General features: G+C 36.8%; 2 protein-coding genes across 5 annotated transcripts in view; one reads left to right on the forward strand and one right to left on the reverse strand.

Annotated features, from left to right (window-relative positions):
* ZNF654 (zinc finger protein 654) overlaps nucleotides 1-27,019 on the reverse strand; it is a 365,546-nt gene that overhangs the window by 71,329 nt on the left and 267,198 nt on the right. Inside the window, exon 1 of one of the 3 annotated variants that reach the window (XM_058296047.2) lies at nucleotides 17,260-18,243. The exons of 1 other annotated variant lie outside the window; for it this stretch is intronic. In XM_058296047.2, coding sequence (XP_058152030.1) covers nucleotides 17,260-17,460 — 201 coding nt within the window. In that variant the 5' untranslated portion in view covers nucleotides 17,461-18,243. Of the gene's footprint in view, nucleotides 1-17,259; nucleotides 18,244-27,019 lie in introns of those variants that run through there. One more of the 3 variants, XM_071214891.1, reaches the window with a different exon arrangement.
* On the forward strand, nucleotides 17,781-24,496 carry CGGBP1 (CGG triplet repeat binding protein 1). 2 transcript variants are annotated; one of them, XR_011648689.1, is made up of 3 exons: nucleotides 17,781-17,973; nucleotides 18,533-18,734; nucleotides 20,532-24,496. XR_011648689.1 is itself a non-coding variant. In XM_071214892.1 (2 exons), exon 2 carries the CDS (start codon nucleotides 20,551-20,553, stop codon nucleotides 21,052-21,054), a length of 504 nt encoding a protein of 167 aa, XP_071070993.1. In that variant the 5' UTR covers nucleotides 18,597-18,734; nucleotides 20,532-20,550; the 3' UTR covers nucleotides 21,055-24,496. The 2 variants fall into 2 exon arrangements, 1 of the variants encoding a protein (XP_071070993.1); XM_071214892.1 differs by lacking the exon at nucleotides 17,781-17,973 and having other exon boundaries at nucleotides 18,597-18,734.

A 27,019-nucleotide genomic window follows, 5' to 3' on the forward strand; every position in this document is an offset into this window, starting at 1 on the left:
TTTACAAATGTAAAATCATCTACCTCTTGTATCTTTTAACTATTTATTATACAATCACATTTCCCTTATGAATATTCTTTAAAACATGATTATTAGGTGGGAACACAGGATTCCATTAAATGAAGCAATTCTCCTAACATTAGTCTTTAAGGTTTTCATGATGAACAAGTGCAATTCAACTCAGAGTTTAAAAGCATTAAACAACACAAAAACATTTAGCTCCCCCAATGCAAGTCTTATTTTATCTTATTTTTCCTAATTATAGTAAATAAGCTCATTTCTTACTATAGATTTTACCTTTTATAAACACTGGAAAAGTGTGCCAAATATGTCAAATTATCAAAACAAAAATGTAAGGACTAAAATTTTTATTATTTTTTTTTGAGGTACCAGGACTGGGGATTGAACCCGGGATCTCATATGTGGGTGCTCAACACTGAGCTACATCAGCTCTCCCAGGTTGGTTTTTATGTATGTTTGTTGGTTGTTTGTGTTGATTTTAGGAGATACTGGAAATTGAACCCAGGACCTCATATGTGGGAAGCAGGTGTTCAAATGCTTGAGCTACATCGGCTCCCAGGACTAGAATGTTTAATTTGCATTTTAGAAATAAAAATAATTTTGCTAAAAGGAAAAGAAAAAATAAATCACTGCAAAAAGGAAAAGATAAAATAAATCATTGCAATGAAATTATTTCTAACTCTGACTATTCACTACAGAACAGATCAGGAAAAGAAATACTCATGCAAGTAAATAAGTCACTGTTAATTAGTTTCAGTGCTTTTCCTTTTCACTGCTTTTCATATACATTATTCTTTATTGAATTAAAATAGTAATTTGAGACTTCTAGTTAAATGTGGCACATTGTGCATTTACTTCTGCTTTCATCTGAAAACTCTACAAAAAGGACAATAAAGATATATTTGTTTTAGAAGGCCTAAAACCATAAGCACAAAAAGAAAAAAAGAAGAGCTGATAACATCTGAGTAGCTGAAAATCAAATGGAACTTCTAAGAAGATGGCGGACTAGAAAGACATGGGACTCTCTTCTCTCCCAGAAAAATAGCAAGAGGACAGGCTGAAGCAGCCTGGAAAAAGATCTTCCAGGGTTTAGGACACCACAGGCAAAGGCTGGACACAACTCAGAAGAGAGAGGGACAAAAGAGGGGAACTGCTGCAGCAAAAATCAAACATGCCCTAACCAGGCATTGAACTGAGGTTTCCAAAGAGTGCCTTCTGCTGGCAGAACACAGAAGTGCATGGGAGGAAATTAAATGAGTAAGAGAGGCTTTTTCCAGCCTTTACAGGTTCCCTCCCCATAGCCCTAGGAAGTGGGTCTGCAACCCATTATTGGATTCAAAGCCCAGTTTTGAGCAATTAAAAGGGACAGTCCTAATGATCCAGGTTGAACCAAGAATCAAAGAACAGCAGTAACACAGACTCCCACCACTAAATCCTTATGAAAGAGAAAGAAATTAAGCATTTGAGTAAACTACCACTGTAATTAGATGTCTAGACATCAAAAAATTACAGGCCATAAGAAGAAAATGAAAGACATGGCCCAAGAATATATCAAAGCCCCAGAAGAGACACAGGATTTGAGACCACTAATTAATCAAATTAATGAGTTGAAAGACAAAGGCTAAAGAGATCAACAACATCAGGAAGACACTGAGCAAACACAAAGAAGAATTTGAAATCCTGAACAGAAAAGTAACAGAGCTCATGGGAATGAAAGACACAATAGGTAAGATCAAAAACACAGTAAAGGGATACAACAGCAGACTCGAAATAGAAGAAGAAAGAATAAGTGATACCAAAGACAGAACAACTGAAATTTAAGAAAGACAAGAACAGAGAGAGACAAGCATGTAAAAACTTGAGCAGGGGATCAGGAAGTTGAAAGATAACACAAAACACAACAATATACGTGTCATGGGAGTTCCAGAAGGAGAACAGAAGGGAAAAGGGGCAGAAAAAGTATTTGAGGAAACAACAGCAGGAAATTTCCCAACTCTCGAGAAAGAAATGAACTTGTCCAAGAAATGCACCATACCCCAATCAGAAAACATGCAAACAGAACTACACCAAGACACGTACTACTAAGAATGTCAAATTTCAAAGATAAAGCGATAGTTCTGAGAATAGCAAGGTAGAAGCAAATCATCTCATACAACAGATGCCCTTTAAGACTTAGTATGTATTTCTCCTCAGAAACCATGGAGACAAGATGACAGTGGTATGATACAATTAGGATAGTGAAAGAGAAAAGCTGCCAGCCGAGAATTCTTTATCTAGTAAAATTATCTTTCAGCTACGTAGGTGAGTACAAAATATACACAAACAAATAGAAACAAAGAGTGTTCCTAAAAAAGAATCCATCTTTGTGGGAAATATTAAAGGCGAAGATTTAGAACCTGAAAAAGACAGGAGAGAGAGACTTAGAGGAGAATATAGAAGAATAGCAGAAAGGATAACCAAAAGAGTAAAGAGACAGACAAAAATATGATATGGCATATGAAAACCAAAGAATAAAATGGTGGAAGTAAATAATGCAGGGGTATCTCCCACGTAGGGGAGCCCACGTGCAAGGAGTGCACCCCGTAAGGAAAGCCGCCCAGCGCGAAAGAAAGTTCAGCCTGCCCAAGAATGGCTCCGCACACATGGAGAACTGACACAGCAAGATGACACAACGGAAAGAGACACAGATTCCCTTGCTGCTGACAACAGAAGCAGACAAAGAAGAACACACAGGAAAACGGACACAGAGAACAGACAACTGGGGGTGGGGGAGGAGAGAAATAAATAAAAAATAAAAAGATAGGGGCTGACAAAATGGATTAAAAAAACATAAGCCATCCACATGCTGATTACAAAAGACTCATCTTAGACCCAGGGTTACAAACCAGCTGTAAGTAAAAGACTGGAAAAAGATATTCCACGCAAATAATAACCAAAAAAGAGCAAGGGTAGCTATACTAATTTTGGACAATACAGACTTTAAATGGAAGAAAAGTATAATAAATATTAATTAAAGGGACAATCCACCAAGAAAATATAAGTCATAAATGTCTATGCACCTAACAGGGTGACCCAAAATACATGAGATAAACTCTGGCAAAACTGAAGGGATAAACATACATCACTACTACTATAATAATTTGAAGACTTCAACACACCACTCACATAATTACATGGAACAACTAAACAGAAGATCAACAAGGAAACAGAGAACATGAACAACATGATAAACGAGTTAGACCTAAAAGACATATATGAATGTTGCATCCAAACTCAGGGGGTTATACATTCTTCTCAAGCATCCATGGGTCTTTCTCCAGGATAGATCACAAATTAGGGCACAATGCAGCTCTCAATATTCAAAAGACTGAAATTAGACAAAGCACCTTTTCAGATCATAATGGAATGAAACTGGAAATCAGTGATAGACAGGAAAGAGGTAAATTCACAATTGTGTGGAAGCTAAACAACATACTCCTAAATAATCAGTGGGTCAAAGAAGAAATTGAAAGTGAAATGAGTATATATATTGAAACAAATGAAACGAGAAGACAGGTTATCAAAACTTATGGGATACAGTGAAGATAGTCTTGAAAGGGAAATATATAGCCCTGAACACCTATATTAAAAAAGATGGCCTAAACTCATTTTAACTAGAGCAACTAGAAAAACTAGAAAAAGAAAAGCAAACCAATCCCAAAGCAAGCAGAAGGAAAGAATATAAAGACTAGAGCAGACATAAATGAAATAGAGGACAAAAAAAAGAGAAAATCAACAAAACCAAAAACTGGTTCTTTGAGATCAGTAAAACTTCACAAACCCCTAGCTAGACTAACAAAGAAAAAAAAGATGAAATAAATACAATCAAAAATGAAATGGGGGAAGTTACAACCGACCCCACAGAAATAAAAAGGATCATTAAGAGGATAGTGTAAGAAATTATATGTCAACAAACTAGACAACGTAGACGAAATGGACAAATTCCTAGAAATGCACAAACCACCTACACTGACACTACAAGAAATACAATAACTTAATCCAACCACATTTAATGTGATTCAATCTGTCATCAAAAAGTTCCCAACAAAGAAAAGTCCAGAACCAGATGGCTTCACAGGTGAATTCTACCAAGCATTTCAAAAAGAATTAACACCAATCCTGTTTAAACTCTTCCAAAAAATTGAAAAGGAGGGAAAATTACCCAACACATTTTATGAAGCCAACATCACCCTAATACCAAAGCAGATAAAGATACAAGAAAAGAAAATTACAGATCAATCTCTCTAATGAACATAAATGAAAAAATTCTCAACAAAATATTAATACTTGCAAATCAAATCCAACAGCACAACAAAAGATTTACACATCACAACCAAGCAGAATTTATTCCTGGTTATGAAAGGCAGGTTCAACATAAGAAAATCAATCAACGTAATATACCACATTAACAACTGAAGGAAGAAAACACATCATCATCTCAAACGATGCAGAAAAGGCATTCAACAAAATCCAGCATCCTTTCTTGATAAAAACCTCTCAAAAATGTTAGAAGGGAAATTCCTCAATATGATAAACGGCATACATGGAAAAACCCACAGCCAACATCGTACTCAATGCAGAAAGGTTGAAAACTTTCCTCTAAGATTAGGAACAAGACAAGGATGCCCACTATCACCATTTCTTTTCAACATTGTACTATTACACTAGCTAGAGTAATTAGACAAGGAAAAAAAAAAAAAACTTATAGGCATCCAAATTGGAAAAGAGGAAGTAAAACTCTATTTGCAGATGACATGATCCTAGATTTAGAAAATTCTAAAATGTCCCCAACAAAGCTACTTGAGCTAATAAATGAGTTCAGCAGAGTTGCATATTTAAGATCAATATGCAAAAATCAGTAATGTTTTTGGAACAGTCTGAGGAGATCAGGAAAAAATTTCAATTTACAGAATCAACAAAAAGACTCAAATACCTAGGAATCAATTTAACCAAAGAAGCACAGGACCTACCTATATGTAACGATGACAAAACAATGCTAAAAGAAATGAATGAAGACCTTATGGAAAGAGACTGTGTTCATGGATTGGAAGACTAAATATCATGAAGATGTTAACTCTACCCAAACTGATTTCTAGATTCAATGCAATATCATCAAAATTCCAACAGCCTAAAGCCAGCAAGATGGTGGCAGAGTAAGGAGCTCCTAGAGACAGCTCATGTTACAGGGCAGTTAGTAATCATCCAGAGCTAACTAACGCACCTGTTTAGGGGCTCCAGGAGACCAGAAGAGCGTCCTGCAACATGCTTGAAAGAATGGAAGGAGGAGACTGCCTATTTGCAGAGAAGATTCATAAGTATACCACTACACAAGACCGTGGCTAGTGTCCATCCTACACTGGTGGCACAAGGTGCTTCGGGAGCTATTCGCAGCTGGAATTGGAAGCTCCACTTCCCAAACACAGGGGAAGAGATGACTGGGCACCAACTTCAGCTACTGATTAGTAAATTCAGTGGCTAAAGTAGAATCCTAGGAACAGCTTAAGTTTGAACGTGTCTAAGTCAGAAAGAGGACGATAGCTGCCATTTTACCTCTGTCACAATCATAAGGAGAAGCAGGATGGACTGAAAATCACAGTGCTGGTAGGGCCCGGCTTCTTTCCATCCAGATCAGAATGTAGCTCTAGCTGAAGCCCCATCTCCGCCTCTGGAAGGGAGGAAGCTGGGGGGACCTGTGCCAGCCTCTCCAGGAAAATATAGGCTATGCCATGGAGGCTGATGATTATCCTACTGTGGAGGCACAAGCCACCTCAGGAACCATTCTGTGGCTAGATTTAGAAGTTCCATTTCCCCAAAACAGGAGAGGAAGAGAAGGTTGGCCACTGACTTCAGCATCTGATTAGTAAATTCAGCTGGCTGAGATATAACCCTAAAAATAGCTAAAGTTTGAATCTGTCCAAGTCAGAAAAAGACTGGTAGCCACAACTTTGACAAGGTCTCAGGGAACTCAACAGCAAGAGACATGCAAACGTATGTATCATGGGTGTCCAGGAAAGAAAAGAGAAAGGAAAAGGGGCAGAAGGAATATTTGAAGAAATAATGGTAGAAAATTTTCCAATCCTATTGAAGGACATAGATACCCAAGTCCAAGAAACACAATATACTCCCATCCAAATAAATCCAAATAGACCAACTCCGAGACAAACACTAATCAAAATGTCAAATGCCAAAGACAAAGAGAGAATTCTGCGAATGGCAAGAAAAAAGCAATATATAACATATAAGGGATACCCAATAAGATTAAGTGAGAATTTCTCACCAGAAACCACAGAGGCAAGAAGTGGTATGATATATGTATTAGTCAGCCAAAGGAGTGCTGATGCAAAATACCAGAAATTGGTTGGTTTTTATAAAGGGTATTTATTTGGGGTAGGTGCTTACAGATACCATGCCATAAAGCATAAGTTACTTCCCTTACCAAAGTCTATTTGGAGCAAGATGGCTGCTGAAGTCTGTGAGGGTTCAGGCTTCCTGGGTTCCTACATTCCTGGGGCTTGCTTTTCTCTGGGCTCAAGGTTCCTTCCTTCCTGGGGTTGGCTTCTCTTTCCTCTTACTTCCCAGAGCATCAAACACCAACATCAAAACTTCAACATCAGAAACCCTCAACTCTGTTCTTTGACATGACTTTTATCTGTGAGTAGCACCCACCAGGGGGTGGGGACTGGGTGGGAATTCAACGCCCTAATCATAACTCAATCATGCCAAGGTACAGATCAGATTACAAGCATAATCCAATATTTCTTTTTGGAATTCATCAATTATATCAAACTGCTATAATGTATTTAAGGTAGTGCAAGAGAAAAACGTCCAGCCAAGAATCTTATAACTGGCAAGATTGTCTGTCAAAAATGAGAGCAAGTTTAGAATATTCACAGATAAACAGAAACTGAGAGTCTGTAACCAAGAGACCAACTTTGCAGGAAATACTAAAGGGAGTGCTACAGTCTGGAAAGAAGATAGGAGAGAGAGGCTTAGAAGAGAGTCTAGAAATGAAAATTATACCAGTAGAAGTAACTAAAAGTCTCAAGAGTGGTGAAAATTTAAAAATATGACAGCTAAAACCCAAAGATCAGGGTGGATGAAATAAGAACTGCCTTTTACAGTAATAACATTGAATGTTAATGGATTAAATTCTCCAATCAAAACACACAGACTGGCAGAATGAATAAGAAAATATGAGCTACCTATATGCTGTGTGCAAGAGACTCACCTTATACTCAAGGATACCAATAGATTGAAAGTGAAAGACAGGAAAAAGATATTCTACGCATGAAGTAACAACAACAACAAAAGCCAGAGTAGTTATACTTATATCAGGTGAAAAAGGCTTTAAAAGATACTACTAATGTGCAGTCATTAAGGAGGAGGAAGTCAAGAAAAAAATAATTCCATTTACAATAGCAACTAGAATCAAATATGAGGAATAAACTTAATCAATGATGTAAAGCACTTGAATTCAGAAAACTACACTCATTGTTAAAAAGGAACATTCCATGCTCACGGACTGGAAGACTAAATATCATTAAGTTGTAATTTTTACCAAAATTGATACACAGATTCATTGCAACCCTGGTAAAAATTCCACCAGTATTTAAAAAACATAAAGGAAAACATGTTTATCAAATTTATTTTGAAAGGTAAGGGGTCCTGAATTGCCAGAAACATCTTAAAAAGTTGGAGAACTCTTACAGACTTTAAATCATATTACCTAACTACAGTAGTAAAAACAGTGTGGTACTGGCTGGTATAAAGAAAGACACATAGAGCAATGGAACTAAATTGATGGTTCAGAAACACCCCTCACATCTATGGTCATGTGATTTCTGACAAGCCTGTCAAACCCACCCAGCTTGGGAAGAATAGTCCATTCAACAAATGATGCTGGGAGAACTAGATATCCATAGCTAAAAGAAGGAAAGAGGATCACTACCTCATACCTTATATAAAAATTAACTCAAAATGGATCAAAATCCTAAAAATAAAAAAAAACCATAAAGCTTCTAGAAGAAAATGTAGGAAAATATCTTCAAGACCCAATGGGAGGTGGTAGATTTTTAAAGGAGATAGGAGAAGGACTGAGATGTATGTAGAAGTTTTAATTGACTTTATTGTGAAAGTGTGGAAATGTAACACATTATAGTGAGTAACAGCTGGTTTATAAATGGGAATGTGGCTGAAAACGGTAGTCTAGGTATGTAAATGCCAACTGAAAGAAAGCTAAAGAATAATCTAGGGAATGAATAACACGGTAAACCCAGAAGTGGATGAGAATTATGGTTGATGGTACAGATATAAGCGTGTCCTTTTTGAGCTAGAGCAGATGTAAATCACTATTGTGGGGTGGTGGGAATGTGGAGAAGCATAGGAAAACTACTACTGGAGTCACCTATGGACTGTGGTTAACAGTAATAAAGTAATATTCGTGCATGTATGCCAAAAATGTACTGCGTTGATAATGGGGGGATGTGGAGGGAGTGTGCACTATAGACCTGGTAATAGCCTGATATTATCTCATAATCTGTAGTAAATGTTCCACCAGTGTGGTGTGTTGACAGAGGGGTGTTGTATGGGAATTCCGCACATGTGCATGATTGTTTTGTTAAATTTACAATTTCTGTCATAAAAATTAATTTAACAAATAATAATAGGGTGGGTTGGGGAAAAATACACCAAATATAAGTTAAGGACTGTAGTTAGTAGTAAGATTTTGATGATATTCTTTCATAATTTGTAATAAATGACTCACAACAATGCAAGGTGTTGGTGGTGGGTTATGTATGGAACCCTGTATGATGTTATGCATGCTTGCTTTCTAAGTTCACAATTTTTACTATACAATTATTGTTTGTGTATGCTCATGTATAAATGATATAAGAAGAAGGTGGGTTGGGGGAAAATATACTAAAAGTGATACTCTGGTTAGTAGTAATATTTTGAGGATGCTCTTTAATCATTAGTTAAAAATGTTTTACAACAATCCAAGGTATTGGTGGTAGGGTAAGGTATGAGAGCCCTGTATGATGTTACATATGTTTGTTTTTTAAATTCACAACTATTTCTATACACTTACTGTTTATGTACGTCTATGTATGAGTGATATACTTCAATTAAAAAATAACAACAACATAAAAATAAATAAAACCAGAGCTGTATCCTGATTATCCATCCCTGGTATTGGTCACTGAATGAATACATTATGGTACAGACAATGTATGCAGCAATATGTAGTATTTTTAAGAGTTAAAGCCATTTTATTGGTCTGGAGAGATAGCCATGATATGTTGTGACTTTCCAAAGTGTTGGTGTAGCCTATCTCCCTTTTATTATTATGAGAAAGTAAACCCTATCTATGGAGGTATACTGAAGAAACCATCAATATCTTTACCATCTCAAGATGCTGAGATTAAAGGAGGACAACAGGGGGAGTTAAAGTTTTTTATTAATACATCTGTGCTTCCTGTGGCTTTTTACAAAATCAAATTACTTTCATAATTTAAAAATTCTAATAAAGTTCAAGAAAGAAAAAAAAATTCCAACAGCCTACTTTACAGAAATAGGAAAGGCAATTCTAAAGTCATTTGAAAGGGAAAGTACATCCAAATAGCAAAAGCATTCTATAAAAGAAGAGCAACATGGGAGGAATTTCATTGCCTGCCCTTGAAATATATTACAAAGCTACAGTGGTCAAAACAGCATGGTACTGGCATATAGACAGATACACTATCAGTGAAATAGAATTGAGAGTCAAGAAATAAACCTTCACCTTTACAGTTGGGTGGTTTTTGAAAATCCTACTAAGTCCATGTTAACAGGACAAAACAGTCTCATCAACAAATGGTGCTGGGAAAACTGGATATCTACACCAAAAGAATTAAAGAGAACCCCCTATCTCACTCCCTAGACAAGAATCAAAGCAAATGGATCAAAGACCTAAATATAAAAGCCAGGACCATAAAACTACTACAAGAAAGTGTTGGAAAACATCTTATAGACCTTGTGGTAGTTGGTGGTTTCTTGGATCTTATACCCAAACATACATAATACCCAAAACATACATAATAAATGAAAAAATAGGTAAATGGGGCCTCTCAAAAGTAAATACTTTTGTACCTCACAGGACTTTGTCAAAAGGGTAAAAAGGCAGCCAACTAAATGGGAGAAAATACTTGGAAATCACATGTTCAATAAGAATTTAATATCTCTGATATATAAAGAGATATTACAACTCAATAAAAATACAACCCGATTTAAAAAATGGGCAGAAGACTTGAATATAGACATTTGTCTGAAGAAACACAAATGGTGAAAAAACATGAAAAAAACGTTAAACATCACTAATGATCAGGGAAATAAAAATCAAAACTATAATGAGATATGATTTCACACCTACTAGAATCGCCATGATTAAAAAGAGAACTACAATGTTGGAGGTTAAGTGGACAGATGGAACACTTACTCACTGTTGGTGGGGATGCAGAATGGTACAGCCAATGTGGAGGACTGTTTGGCAGTTCTGAAAGAAGTTGAATAAAGACTTGCCATGTGACCCTGCAGTACCACTACTGGGCATATATCCAGAAGAACTGAGAGCAGTGACACAGATAGACATTTGCACAATGATATTCATAGTGGCATTATTCACAATTGCCAAAAGTTGGAAACAACCCAGGTGTACATCAACCAATGAATGGATAAACAAACTGTGTATTCACACAATGGAATATTATGCACCTGTAAGAAATGAAGTTGTAAAGCATATATATGACAACATGAATGAACCTGGAGAACACTGCATTGAGTGAAGCAAGCCAGACATAAAAGGACAAATACTGTATGATTGTGTTACTATGAACTAAATATATTGTAAAACATATTGTATGATTCCATCTATATAAAATGTAAATGTAAAAAAATTTATAAAGATGAAATTTGATTAGTGGTTATGCAGGGCTAGAGAAGGCATGCTATGGGGTGTAGAGTTTTTCTTTCTTGGAGTAATGAAATAATTCTAAAATTGTGATGATGAATGCACAACATTGTGATTATACTAAAAGTCATTGATTGTACACTTCAGAAAGATTGTATGGTATGTGTATACATCTCAGTGAAACTGCTTAATAAATAAATAATTGTGCAAGAATAGCCAGAAATAGCAGGCAGGTACAACAGGCAAATTATCATTATTATTGAAATAATGAAAATGTTCTAAAAATGACTGAAGTGATGAATGCACAACTATGTGATTATGCCAGATACCACTGACTGTGTACTTTGGATGAACTGTATGCTTTATTAATATGTATCAATAAAATAGATGGGAAAAAAAGTGGAAAATGGATGTGGCTCAAGCAGTTGGACTCCCATCTACCATATAGGAGGGTCCAGGGTTCGATACCCAGGGCTTCCTGGTGAAGACAAGGTGGCCCACACGGAGTGCCAGCCCACATAGAGTGCTGGCCCATATGGGAGTGCCACCCTGCACAGGAATGCCACTCTGTGCAGGAGTGCCAGACAAGGCGGAGAGCTGGCGCAGCAACATGACACAACAAAAAGAGACACAGAGAGACACTAAGAGACGTAGCAGAAGAGGGAGGTGAGGTGGCGCAAGAGAATGATTGCCTCTCTCCCACTCTGGAAGGTCCCAGGATCGGTTCCCAGAGCCACCTAATGAGAATACAAGCAGACACAAAAGAACACACAATGAATGGACACAGAGAGCAGACAACAGGGGGAAAGAGGGGTGTAGAAATAAATAAATCTTAAAAAGAAAAAGAAAAAAATATCAGATGGATGAATGGTAACTGAGTTAACACACCTGAGAAACAGAAATCTAAGCCATCAGTAGAAGGAATTCAGTAACAAGTTGATTGTTCTTACAACACCCCAGAAAATCTCAGCAATCACAAGTACCACATACCTTTAAATGTGGAGGTGAAAGTGGAGTCAGAAATAGAAGAATCAGTTGAAAATTTCACCTAGAACCACCCCAGAACAGAACAACGGAGACTAATTACAAATTCTCTGAAGAGAGTGGACTAGAAGAGAGTCAGTAAAAAGGTGGGGAGGGGGATATAAAGGAAAACAATGAGTAATATCAAAGTCTATATACTGTACACGCTGAACAGTGAATAGTGAGATAGTGAATAGTGAACAGTGAGATAGGAAGTCCACCCCAACTTCTCTCTCAACTAAGCCAAGAGCTCACATGTACAACTGGAAGGGAAGAAGAAACTTATTTATAAACATGGAGGCACATATCAAAAGCTAAAATATTGCAAGAGACTACCATTGGGGAACAAGAGTCGGGGAGAAAAGCTGTGGCAAAAAAAAAAAAAAAAACACCCTGCTCACCTCTGCAACACCCCTTCTTGTTTTCTGCCTTACTAAAAGAATCACAGGCATGTGTTTATCAGGAAAAAACACTTCCTAATGTTCTTTTCAGATGGGCATAGCTAACAGATGGTAGGAAAAGTCACTGAATAGAATTAAGGGCAAGCTTTTGGGGGCTTACCCCCAAAAAGACACCCTGTTCCTGCCCCTTGGAATTCAGATGTGATGGCTGGAACTCCAACAACTATCATAGATCACAAGGCAAACTTGAGCTTGGAAGACAAGGATGGCTGATGAAAAGGAAAGACCAAATGAGGGTAAAATGATGATAAAACCACAATACCATTCCTACACTGTCTACTCAAAACTTTTCACATGACTGAGAAATAAGCTTATACTTTATTGAAGTCATTTATGTCAGATCTGTTAAGAGCAAAATGTAGTTCCTGGTATGTTTTGCATGAGCTTTTAAACTATGTACTTTTAAAACACAGATAAAAATTTAAAGTAAATTTTAAAATAACAACTAATAGCTAAAAGTGGTAAGAGTGTGATTATTATATCCTAAGAACTACTCATAAAATTTTAAGTATTGCATGAATTCCATACCAAGACTAGGCGATATAAGCTCTTTTTTTCCAAAACAAATTCAAATTTCTCTAAAGTAAGAGAAATGATCATGTATTTTATAAAACAATGAGGTGATCCCCTTTTTCTGCTAATTGTTTCCTAGGTCTCTAACACAGTGTTTGGTATGCAATAATTATTTTTAAATTATTTGGGGATTATTAAATAATCTTTTGACATTTATATCAATGTTACTAATGTAAAGCATTCACTAATAATCTCAATAGCAGGATCTCTCAACCTTGGCATTACTGATATTTTGGGCCATATAATTCTTTGTTGTAGACGTTTTGCAATGCATTGTGCATGTTCTGTAGCGTCCCTGGCCTTTACCCATTAGATACCAGTAGCAACTCCCCATCATGAAATTGGAAAATGCTTTCAGATGTTGCCAAGTGACCCCTACAGAGAAAAAGTATCCTCCAGTTGAGAACTCCTGGAATAGAGAAAATGTGGTTGTTTTGCAAATCATTTAGTGCTTCACTAAGAACATGAGGCTTTTCTAGCACAGTAAGAGAATTTTAGAATTGTAAAATTCTAAATTTTCTCTAAAGTTTATTATAGGGTACAAACTAGAATTGCCCAACAGATTAGATTATCTCTAATTTCCTTCTTAAAAGCTAAGAGGATTTCACACCTGAGTAGCAGTAATAATTTCTACTACTTAAGCTCTTATCTATGTGCTAGGTACAGTACTAAATACTTTCTATATTCATTCTCTCATTTTACACACATGACATCCTCATGCAATGGCTATTAATCCTACTGCAATCAGAAATAATTTGAAGGTCTGATTTAATTAACATATCATGTGTTTTCACAAATATTTATCAATCACTATATTCCTTCTGGCACTGAACTAAGAAGAAGGTACCTTAACTTGCCAAGTTTGCAATCAATATATTATTTTAAAAATTTAAATATATCTAGTGACAAAAATAAGTTCTACTATTTCAGCCTTCAGGATCTGCAGAAATGTTCAGTACCTAACAGGTCAAAGAGACAATAATTATCTATTTCTTGAAATATTTTTTCTAACTGTGGCATAATGAAAATATTTTTTAAACTTTTCATCCATGAGTCCATGAGTCCATGAGTATTTCCAGCAACTTTACTTTCCCCCTTAAAACAGCTTGCCCAATCAACTCCCCCCCACACACAAAAATCCACTTTATGACTGAGGATTTATTTGAAAATTTCAGTCTGCCATTCAAAACTGAAAGCTGGGTTCAAACCCACTTTGCCCACCTACCAGAAATTAAAATACCTTATTAAGGCCTCAACTTCAAGTATGAATGTGCATAATAAAATATACCACAAGGCTTTGCTGCACAGATTAAATGACCCTGAAGAGTTAGTAGGCCTTCCATAAAAGTTACTTTCCCCTTCCTTTCATCTTAGAAGCAAAATTTTCAGTTAGGGCCCAATTCTATTGAGCATTTGTTGAGTCTACTACCAACAGTCAAGGAAGGATGTGTTAGGGACAGGTAGTCCAACAGTGCTGACACTACATAACTATCTGGACATCAACACTTTCACTCTTCCAAACCCATCATTCCAAAAACGTGCTGAAACCTAGGGGAATACTGCCTTAGCTCCAGATTTTTATAATTACTGGTAATGTTTCTCAAACAGAATATTAAATCAGCAAATGCAGAGAATGCATGCATAATATAGCACTTACATTATTTACTGTCTTCTGTTTTACTTTTCTTTGTGCTAAAAGTCACAAAAACCTCTCTTGAAATGTTCCTTCCTGTGTCTCTTCACCTACAGAATTAGCTGCCAAAAATTCTGATTCCTATTTACCTCTCAAAGAAGGAAGATAAATTGGAGGCTTTCATCTCAACTACACAAGACAGTATGCATAATTCATATATTTAGTTAACTGTCACCTACACCAATGTGTATTATGCATTTTATGGATTACTCACAATTAAGTCATTTTACTATGAATACAAGTTACTTCACATTACCCTCAGTAAATACTAGGAAAGCAAAAAAAATCTTCTAGATGAAACTCTCTTTGACTGGAAATTAGACTATATAATCTATTGCTCCCCTGATTGGCAAATAAAACTGAGAATCACTAGAATGGAAATTTGTTAATCATTGAATACAACTCAACTTAATGCACATGATCTTTTATTCCACCTAAAAGTTTTAAGACAAAAAAAGGACTTCAGAAAATTCACTCACAAGGTGGTACCAGGACAGGAACCCTGAGAATAGATCTATTGGAAAATTCGAGTATTATAAAATATGTAATGAGGTTTCAGGCAAAAGTTGGCAGCATGAAAGTATGTCAGTACAACATATAATTAGGCAATATAAAATAGAAGTTTTTAAAGTGCTTCTTGCTTTTTTTTTATTTTCTTGTATATTTAGTAGTGGAAATTTATAAAATTTATAAAATTTTCATTTGTTCTTAAAACTGATTTCAAGAAATGGAATAAGGATAGTGTAAAGTTCTCCAAAATTTTCTAGCCCTCAAATAAAATCTAAAATTCTAGCTCATTCAAGGGTAAATTAATAAAACTAAATGTAATCAAAAACAATTTGGTCATTAATGATATATAAAGCAAAACAAAGAAAAAAGTAAAGATATTTTCTACCAGCCAATACCATTAAAAAGATCAATTGTAACCCAATTCTCAGAAGCTGAGTCTACTGATAACATGGTTTTTAGATATGAAACATATATTATAAAATAAGTGTTCTAAAGACACTGAACTTCTATAACTAGCAAGTACTGATATCAAAAAAATACATTTTCAGGAAAGTCACTAAATATACAGCAATGCCAATGAAAACGTACAGTCTCTATACGAAGACAATTACCACCTTCAAATCAACTTTTGTCTACAACACTGGGGGAAAAAAATGAAATCAAGACATAAAAAAGCATCAAAAACTTACCTGGAACTGGCACCTCCATGCTTTTCTTTCAATGCTTGGAAGGGCATAAAATCAAATGTCAGTAAAACGATGCCCACTTCTTGTTAACTTAATTCCCACTTGTTAACGGCATGAAATTAATAACTAATGCAAACCCTTTGCATATTCACGCATTTAACTACTAGTCCTATTTGACAAAAGAGGAAACTGAAACACAGAGAAATTAAAGTGTTCAAGATCACTCCCGTAGAAAGCGGTGGAACCAGGATTTGAACCCTATACATCCAAGATAATTAATACAAAAAAGAGAGGTTGGAAGGGATGAAGGGGATAGGAGGGTTGAAAAGAAGTGGTTAAAATTTTTTTACACAACATTTTACATGAAAACAACTATTTAAACGATAACTGTATATAGATGTGTATTCAGATCACACAAATTTCCCCCCTAGACAAGGACTCTGGTACTGAAAATACTTTATCATTCAAACACTTTAAAACAAATAGAGTGGCAGTCGCCTCAGTAAAGGAAACAATTTACTGTCACTGTTTGGACATTGTATTTCACAGGCTAAATAAAATACATAGTAATTTAGAGGATAAAGGGGGTGGGGCGGGGGGAATGTAACCGGAGCAATAGTTTAGGGAAAACGACTTTCCTCTAAGAACAGTTCATTAGAATAGAGTGTGTGTATTGGGGGAAGTGGGTAAGAAAGGAAAGATGACAGTTACGCTGCCTTAACACTCCCTTCCCCGCCCCCCAAAAAAGTAACTAAATCACTGTGGGTCAGCGCTGGAGCCAGAGTGGCCCAGCGGGTAATTAAGACGGGATGACAGGAGACCCTAGCAGAGGGGGAGGGGAAGCGATGACAGGAGAGGGGGCGGTAGAGAGATGGCATGCTTCCCATCCCCGAAAAGGAGAAGAATACGGGGGACAAGGGGCGGAGAAGGGGAGGCAGGAAATATTACCAGGGTTCCAAACGAGGTGAGAACAGGGTAAGAAATATAAGAAAGGCGGGACCTTCTGGCAGGAAAGGGTCTGTTTGGGGCAGGAGAGGCTGTCAGTGCGCTGCTTTTCTGCCAGGTGACCCTCCCTCCCGCTCCCCTACCTCTGACAAACCCTCACTTTCTCAGCAACTCTAAACCCGCGAGTCACCCCTGCCCCCCACCCCAGGCCGGATAAGTGGAGGAAGAGCTTCGCCCTCACCCTCTTGTTGGGGTGGAGGAGCCAGCACCCGACATAGCCCACCCTCGCGATGCGAAGTCCAGGAGACGCAGGGAGGCCCAGAACCCGGGGTGACGAGACAGAGCGGCCGGCAGTCGCCTCACCTGACAGAAGCGCCGGCAGTAATCTCGACTGCTGATCCCGCCGCCGCCGTCGCCGTCGCCGCCGCCGCCGCCACCGCCACCGCCACCGCCAGCGTCTCCGCCCGCAGCTTTTAGCCCCGCAGGGCCTGGCGGGGACTCCACAATGGCCACAAGCTCTTCTCCGAGGCGCTCGGCCTCCTGGTCGCTCTCTTCCTCCGCCATGAGGCTCTCGCCGCCCAGCGCGTACAAACCCCTGCGCTACCGCCGCTGTAGCTGCCTCGGCTAACCTCCTCCTCCTTCTCTAGTTCCCTCCCCCCTTCCCTCCGCCCCAGCCGGACAGGGGCCTCTCTGCCGGGCTCTATTTCCGGCTCCGCCCACCCACGCCCCCAGATTTTATTGGATTACTGTAGCCGCCAGTCATGCTTATGCCCGCCCTTCCACTACCATTGGTAAATTTAGCCGTCTGTTTGATATGCCCGCTGTCCGTTGGTCAATATTGCTCGGCGGTTGCTGAGGACCGCCTATTCAACTCTGCAATAGGTGGCGCAGGAGGACGGGGCGCGGCGGGGGACACGGCGGCCGCCGTGGGGCTCGATCGGGCGACGGCGGCTACGGCGGCGACGGCGGCGACTGGTCTTCCTCCTCTCTCAACCTCTTGATCCTCCTTTCCTTCTTCCTCCTTTCCTTTTCGGCTGGGTCTCGTCCACTTCCCCTAGCGGCGACCCCGATCCTACGGTACTGAGAAGCTGGGGAGGCCGAGGATGGGCCCGGCCGTTGGTGCAGGCTGTGGGCCAGGGGCCTTCTGTCCTGAAACGGGAGCCGGGGGCGGGGCCGGGACTCCGTTGTCGGTGGTAGGAAGAGGGAGGAGACGGAAGCCTGACAGCAGCGGCCCCTGCCCGGCGCCTATTAAGTCCTCCCTTGAGACTGCCGCCAACTCTGCTGTTGAGTTCCCGGGCCCAGGGATCCGGCCCTGCCTTACTAGCCGAGCCTCGGTGGTGGGGGAGTGGCGTGGAGCGGAAGGAGGGAGCCCAGACGCCCGGGAACGTCCCGCGCCCCGCCTTTCCCCCCCCCCCCCCCCCCCCGAACCCTGGGGCGTGGGGAGCGCGAAGTGGTGCAGAGCGGACCGGACAAGCAAGAAAGGAACCCGAGAGGGGAGGGTGGTGGTGGTATGGATTTACCTAAAGAATGGTTTTTGAGACACCTGCCTGGTGACTGTTGTTGACTTTCTTGTTCATCTTTCCTTTCCCTCCCCACCCCCATTTTTTTTTTTCCATTTGCATTTCTTGTTTTACAGTAAAAGGCATGACTTTCCGGCACCGTAGGGAAAATAGGGTGCAAGCCCAAAAGCTATTTCCCCACCACCACTTGTTGAAAAACTGATTTGGAGGCATCTCCGACTTTGAACAATCAGAAAGTGCCAGGATTTAAGCGTCTCTGGTTTTGCGCTGGAGACCGTTCTACTCAGTATCAAGACGAAAAAACTGGAAACTATCCCGGTAAACATATTTAAACTTTAAAACTTTTTGATAAGTTTTTTGTTGTTGTTGATTTTGATCCCGTAAATGATTTGCTGCTTCTCTTTTCTGACCAACTCCTGCTCATAACTTGTTAACTTCCTCGTTTGTTAAAAAAAAAAAAAAAAATAACGTATCTTTATGTTTTATCGGATCTTTATCTTTTATCGAAAACAGTTTTTGTTTTCGGATCTGTAAACCCTATCATCCAGGGGGTGGATAATTGCCTCTATAATACCACAAACAGACCTTTTGAAAGTTACAAGACATTGGAATGCTGAGGCCTTTCACGTTAGCATTAAGTGAGCATTTTACACTTCAAAGAATTATGTGTTTGTTTAAAGGTTTGAAATCCAAATATTTAAAGACAGAAGACCTTTCAAATAGAAAGTAAGGCTTAGAAATTAATGAACAAATATTCAGTGTTTTTGATAACTAGCTTAGAACCATTAATCATTATTGAGACTAAGTTATAATATAATACAGATCTTTAAAGTACAAACATGTAATGGTAATTGGTAACTTCTAGGGTAGGAATCATATCTGTCTTATTTGCCATTGTAAATCCATGGCCTAACACAGTATTTGGCACATGAGAGCAATGCAAAAAAGTTTTTTAATGGAAAAAAATCTAAGGTATCTATGTGAATGCTAAACTTTCATGTTACCCAGCTATTTTCTAGTATGGACTAATGGAATACTTCATTGTTTCTGATTACACTTACAAAGCATGGTTCTTCAGAACACACTTTAGAATCTTTTTCTGACATTTATACAGAAGAGAATTACATCTTAAATTCTATCAGATTTATTTTAATTTCTTAAATCTTGGTTATCTTTAATATTTATAAGACTTAGCCTGAAGTATGACCCCAGAGAAAAGTAAGACTTACTGATAATGATTTTGACCATTTGTTACCAACTAATATGTTTTTATTTTCTCAAGATTTCAGTGCCCATAATGTTACGATTTTGGCGCTTAGTCCACTCATAAAAGTTTGCTGTTAGGACAAACTGAGAAGTTATTAAGATACTTCTTAGTTAGATATTTGGACAAATGGTGAAGATGCTCATTTTCTTCTAGCAAGTTTTGATTGAGCGTTGTAATATAATGAGGACTATGTTAAGTTCTTGGTTATCACAGAAAAGTTAAGAGATATACATGCAATGAAAAATAACTTACTTGGACTCTTATTTCAGCTTTAAAATTTAATGCATTTATTGCCGCTGCTAATTGCATTTGATCTTTGTTCTTAGTTTTTACTTTTGTTTTTCTCAGAACACTTTTGGAAGTTCTGTTCATCATCTTAGACAATCATGCCAATTTAGTGGCCCACCTTTTTGAACATACCTTGTACACAATTGCCTACAATGTTGTTCTGAAATCAGTTGTCTCAGAATTGTGAAGGGACAAAAGCTCATTTAAACTTAAGTACATAGCTAAATTGAATGAGATTAAAATAATTAATACCCCAAATGTTTGATTAAGTTTTCCCTGAAAGGTAAAGATATCTGGGATGATTTCAGTTCTTTTTTCATGGTTCCAATTTATTTGACTTTCATGAAAATTAAGGAATGGACCTATTATTTTAATAACTTGCTCTGGGAATGCCTTCCCTTACATATTCCAAGGAAGCTGTGACTTAATGGACACACATTCTGCAATTTAAGTTTTTTGAAGTTTTTAATCTTAGATTTTTATACCTGTCTGTCATTATTAATTACTTCCAGAATGAGCTGTCATTGTAATACGTATCTTTGTTTCTCTTGTATTGAAAGAACCTTATTCAAAGTGAGAATGGAAAGATTTGTAGTAACAGCACCACCAGCTCGAAACCGTTCTAAGACTGCTTTGTATGTAACTCCCCTGGATCGAGTCACTGAGTTTGGAGGTGAGCTACATGAAGATGGAGGAAAACTCTTCTGCACTTCTTGCAATGTGGTTCTGAATCATGTTCGGAAGTCTGCCATTAGTGACCACCTCAAGTCCAAGACTCATACTAAGAGAAAGGCAGAATTTGAAGAGCAGAATGTGAGAAAGAAGCAGAGGCCCCTAACTGCATCTCTTCAGTGCAACAGTACTGCACAAACAGAGAAAGTCAGTGTTATCCAGGACTTTGTAAAAATGTGCCTGGAAGCCAACATCCCTCTTGAGAAAGCTGATCACCCAGCAGTCCGTGCTTTTCTTTCTCGCCATGTGAAGAATGGAGGCTCCATACCTAAGTCAGACCAGCTGAGGAGAGCATACCTGCCTGATGGATATGAGAATGAGAATCAGCTCCTCAATTCACAAGATTGTTGACAAGGAGGTTACCACCATTGCGATCAAGATAAATGATGTGGAGTATTAAAGTTATGTGTTGATTGTGTGGTTCATTTTTATATTTATTTCATTAAAATCATGTGATGCAGAATAGTTTTGCAATGTGTATATAGTTGGGGGGGGGTGCAGGAAGCTTCACTGCAAAACTTAGGTTTAGAGTGTGCTAGAATACCTGAAACCTGTTGGTTATCTTTAAAAATTGATGGTTTTTCTCCTGAACTGTTTATGCATGGAAGAACTGCCCTGCTTTTTTACCCTGTTGCTGTTTATGACTATTCCTTGTAAGACTACTTAATTATTTGGATTGAAGATTAGCCTAGGAAATTGAAGCTGCTGCCAGACAATACCAGTCACAGTAACTTAAAGGAATTATTTCTTATTATAGGATCACCTTTCAAAAGCAAGGGGTAGGGGGAAACTATCCTTATATCTTCAGATCCCTAAGAGAAATGACTTTATTTCAAACAATGCTGTATTTGTATATGATGTAGTTATCTTATCAATCCTTCAGTACCTCACTGTACTTTCCCCTTTTTTAAAGACTTATTCTGTTTTGTAGCAGCTTTAAGTGACCAAAATATTAAAATCTTTTAATGTCAGTGCCAAAAATCACAGGGAGTTTTGCAGTGAAAAGATTTTAGTCTCTTACTATAAACAAATTTTTGAACCATAGCTTTTATTTCCAGCATGTTGAATTTGCAAACCTTTTATATCTTGGTGTTAAAATAACCTGAGATTTGCATTTTAATTTAAGCAAGTGAGTATTTTATGTTTGAATTTCCAATTTTTTACAGAGAATTAGTAATTGTTTTTTGGCTGACAGACCAGATAATATGGAAATTGTTTTCTATACATTAATTTTTCTATATGATTTTATAAGCAGGTTATGTAGGTAACTAGAAACAAGTTAATTTCACTTTTATCTGCTTGCCTCTGTTCAAGGTTTTTAAACATGGATGGTAAAAAAACTGTCTAGAAATCCTGGTAAGATTTTTTTAGTGGAAATTTGGCAGTATCCTGCATAACTGTTTTGGAGGGGGGTGCCAGAGGAGGAATAATCAGTTCTGTTAAAGATCAACCATGTTCAGGCAATGATTGCTATCTGAAACTCACTATCCTGTAAGATTATTGAAGTAGGTTAGGCCAGCTAAGTCCTCTCCATCAGAGACCCAAGTTATATTTTTAAAAAGTAAACAGCTAAAATCTTGGAATAGAGCTTTCTAAAAAAAATCTTAAAATCTTTGAAAATATCCAAGTTAAAATATTTATAAAATATATTTCTATTACAAAGTACTGACAAATGGCGCTGGATGTGACTTAGAGGGAGTTATCTTTGGGGTCATTTTACCATAAATCTTCATTTAAAAAAAAAAAAAAACCAAAGTGAATAGAAAAGTCTAGACTTTACATTTTTCAGAAACAATGTTCCATGTCTAAGTTTCTTTTGCAGGCTTAAGTTCTTAGTTCAAGTTGTCAATGTGGCTTTTACTATGGGATTTCTTACTCCTTTTGAAAATAAGCCAGAAAGAAAAAACAATGGACTTGTCAAAATTGGACTGTTAATTTTTTCTCATTCTAAGTTATGTTAAAGTAGCACAATAAATGCCTGGAGTATTGTTACCATTCTTAAAGCATGCATGTGAGGAAACCAGCAACAAAACAAGTTATACTCTGCTTTTTACTTTCTTTAAAAAAGAATCTGCAGGCGACCATATTTAATTAGAATTGTCCAAGGTTGTAGAAAAATCTGAGAAGCTGGGAAAATAATTGAATTTTTAGTCTTATTTTTATAATACAAAATAAGATCAGATAGACAATCTTTTGGCCGAGTTGACACATTAGCCTAAACAGACTGTCCTATACTGATTGGGTATTGTTTTACACTAACAACAGGTAATGACAGAACAGCTTTGACAAGTCTAAGCAATAAGCTTACTAGTGTTGCCTTAGAAAAACACCATCAGTTCACATTTCAGTTTCTAGTAGTTATTAATGATTTGATGGTCATTTAGGTCCCTATATCTTAATGTATTTCTTCAGGCTCCTAGATATTACCACATGCACTATATCTAGGGACATAGTACACCCTCTAATAGGATTATATCATGTCCTTAGAAGTCTTTTCATTCTGCTGTGGGAGTTAATGTTTCTTTATGCATTATGAAAATTGTTCCCTAATAGTGGTTAACTTTGCCTCATAGTTAAAAGGCAAAATGTTTCAGCCTTTTCCAATTAGTACAAATTTGTGAAACCATAGTAGGCATATGTTAGCTAGCAAACAAATGTCCAAGGCATATGCTGCTTTAAGGGTGTAGTAAACATTGTACAGAAGCTTTCAACCTTTATAGTGTTATTGTGATGCTATTCTATTGGAAAAATAACTTTTTCTATTTTATAAGTTGTATGCATAAATATAAGGTTTGTAATGTTTCATTTATAACATACCTGTTAATAACGTTTTCTCAAAGTATATTATGTCTTCCAAAATGTCACTATATGCTTACACAAAGTAGTTGCTAGATTGTTGGAATATTACATTTCTCGTTGGTTTCTTCTTGATTCTATGGGGCATACAAAATGGCAGGATATTGTAATCATTTCTTACAGGGTGAACATTTAGAAACATTGTGTATGACAGCCTGTATAGTTATTTTATCCATTTTCACCTTTGAGTAAGTTTTGTTTTTTTTTAAATAAATGCTGCTTCCAAGTGATTTCAGTTGTCCCTGCTGAATTTTCAGGGACCAAAAAAAACTTTAATGAAAAATTCTGCCATCTTAAAATTGTAACCAGTTAAGCTTAGAATTCATCTGAAATATAAATTGCTTTAAAATTATTCTTGTAACATGTGGCAAGATCTCCAAGCTGAAAATTCCATGTTAAAAATTTTACCTGAGAGAATTTATACATGAATGTTAATGGAAAGCACATACAAACAAAAAATTTAAGGTGGCCCAAAACAAAAGCCACAAATACTTGTTATTTGCTACTTAGTCTCTTAAGGACTCTCCATGGTTTAACTTGCCACATCTGCCATTTAATGGAGGACAGATGACCTTAAAACATGTTAATCGGATTCATTAAATAGAACATTAGTTCTATAATTTCACTGAAAATCTTACTAGCCTAAATAAATTACTTTACCTTCTGGTCAGCACTGATTAAAATGTGAATAGTGAAGTGGTTCTCCTAAGACTTGGTTTTTCTCATCCCATACTATCATAGGTTTCTGTGGTAAATACAATTCATATCTAGTAATATTCTACTTGTTTCCAAAATACTGTACTAATTAGTATTTACTATGTTCATTTTGTATTCCTGTGCTTATTTCCTTTGCTCACGCATGTATCCTTAGTATAAATGTGTTGATTTTAAAGTTTTGTCTTTGTGACTTTTAGAAATAAATTTTTAAAAAACATTAGTTTGAGAAGTGAAAGCACATTTTTATTGTTTTGAGTCAATAGCCTTTTTTCAATTCCAGGAGATCAAGAAAATTTTACTAATTCGAGTTATTTTTCTACTAGTTATATCACCCTTTCGTGGGAGTATTAGTACTTATGCCTAATGTAAAAGCATATATTCTGTGGTATGAGGTACCATGTCCTTTTTTTCCCAAAAAAACTCCTTATATAGGTAATTTTTCTAAACCATATCAGTACTTTTAGTTTGAAGCACCTAATACCTCCATTTTCTACTTTTTAAAACATGTAATTATGAAAGACAAGGGTCTAATATGTATCTAAAGGTCTACTGGGTTTTTGAAAGATTTTCTGTATTCTTATTTGGCACTTGTGACAAAAGCAAAGGAATTTTAAAATGTTTGCCTTTTAATAGTTTTACATAGTTTTGAGGAAAAATGCTTCTATTTACTTTCATTTGGCAAAAAAAATCTATAAAGTTGTTAACACATTAACAATTTCCTGGAATCAAAATGGTGGAAAGGACCGTTATATATCAGTCACTACTACTTCCAGTTTAAGATCTCCCAATCATCAGAGACCTGTCTTTTTCTAAAGAATATAACATACCACAATCTTTCTTGATTAACTGTAAACTTATTTAAATGTTTACTCCTCTGGATCACATAGTAGTTCCTTTTTTTCTATGTATAAATTGAGTTGTGTTACCATGGTATCAAGATGGAAGGATGCTTCTGGGATCCTAACCTAGAACTGTGAAGGTAAAACTAGGAAGTAGTGGGGAGTGGATGTTTGAGCACCTGCCTTCCACATACAAGGTCCTGAGTTCAATCCCCAGTACCTTCTAAAAAAAAAAAAAAAACCAGGGAGCAGAATAAGACATGTTATGTTATGTAATGGCATTTGGATATATATGGTGTAACTTCCATGATTGTCTCTTCAATGTGCTGCTCGATTACAATACAATTGTTTTATATGCATTGTGTTTAGGGTAAATGCCTCTTAGCGCTCTTTAAATTCTTTACGGTAAAATTCTCTGCCACAGCTATTAGGCATTTAACCTTAAACCCATCAGGTATATATTAATAGATCTGTTTCATTTACGTTTGTGTTTTTTAACCAGCACTGACAATGAAGCTAATGCTACAAATACCTGATCAATTTGTTTTCTTAAGGCTTTATAGATTGTCAATCATCATGCTACCTTTAGGAAATAACATCCATAGATATGTTTCCAAATTATATTTTGCATGTTTTGGCACCCTTCTATTTTCTTCTTATTTTGTAAATTCATTGTTATTTTTATAAAAATAATACATGCACACAGTTTAGAAAGATCAACTAATCCTAAATGATTTATAGATAATAATCCATGCTTCATCCTCTATTCTTCAATCCTTCTCCTCCACCCAAAGTCACCCTCTTTAACATCTTTCTGCTGTTTTTTATTTACTCTCATATTTCTGAATAATATGGCTACGCTACCATTTCTTATTTATCAATTTTAGGCATGATGCTTAAAATTAAGATTTTATTCTTTGCCACTATCAACATTCTACACTTTCCTTCACCATAGAATATTTATGTGGTTAAAATCAATAGAAAGTGTTTTCATTTGTTTGACCATGTAAATTGATTTTTCACTGCTGAACAAAATGGTGTACTATGATTTGTTTCCTTTCTCATACTATGTTTCATAGTTTCTTAAAGTTAATCATCATTTTTCATTTGTTTTCTGGTTTTTTCCAAATGCACCAAAAAATGGCAAATACCTAAAATTAATCTTTCTAAACGCTTAAATATGTCAAATAAGCAATTCTATTTATTTTCCTGAAGACCTTCCTTCCCTGCCCTCTTTTCTTTTCAAATCTGAGATGCTTGTTCTCTAGGTTAATACAGTAGTCATTCTGGGACTTCTCTTTGTTTTGCTGTTCTTCTGCCTGGATACTTCCTTGCTCATATCCCACATCCTAGTTCTTAGGATCACTTTAAGCACATCCTCGAAAAACTTTATGCATGCAAGTTATATATCTTGAGTTTTGCATGACCAAAATGAATTGCTTATATTCTCAACTCCACAATTAATATTGGTATTCTAGGTTTAAAATAATTTTATTTCATAGTTTCTAAGGCATTGCTCCATTGTCTTTCAGTATCTAGTGTTCTTTTAAGTCCAGTGCTTTCTTCAATCTTGTTCCTAAACATAGGATATAGTTTTATATTATTTCTTTAATAATCTATTTTCCTGTATTTCTTCCATTCTGTTTTTTTATTTCTAATAACTTTCTTGTTTTCTGAATTCTTCCTTTTCATAACATTCCATTTTTAGGTTTGTGATTGTGATATTTTCTCTTATCTCTCTGTGACTATTGATGAAAATTTTGTAAAACTTTCTTCTGCTTCCGACTGTCAAGAGCTGAAGTGAACCGAGAAAGCTGAACTGAGTTGCCAGGTGTCAAAAGTAGCCAATGAAGGGATGTGGACTGTCTCAACTGATAGAGCATCCCCCTACTATATAGGAGGTC

Source organism: Dasypus novemcinctus, chromosome 4 (assembly GCF_030445035.2).
Source record: "Dasypus novemcinctus isolate mDasNov1 chromosome 4, mDasNov1.1.hap2, whole genome shotgun sequence".
In the NCBI taxonomy this organism is placed as follows: Eukaryota; Metazoa; Chordata; class Mammalia; order Cingulata; family Dasypodidae; genus Dasypus; species Dasypus novemcinctus.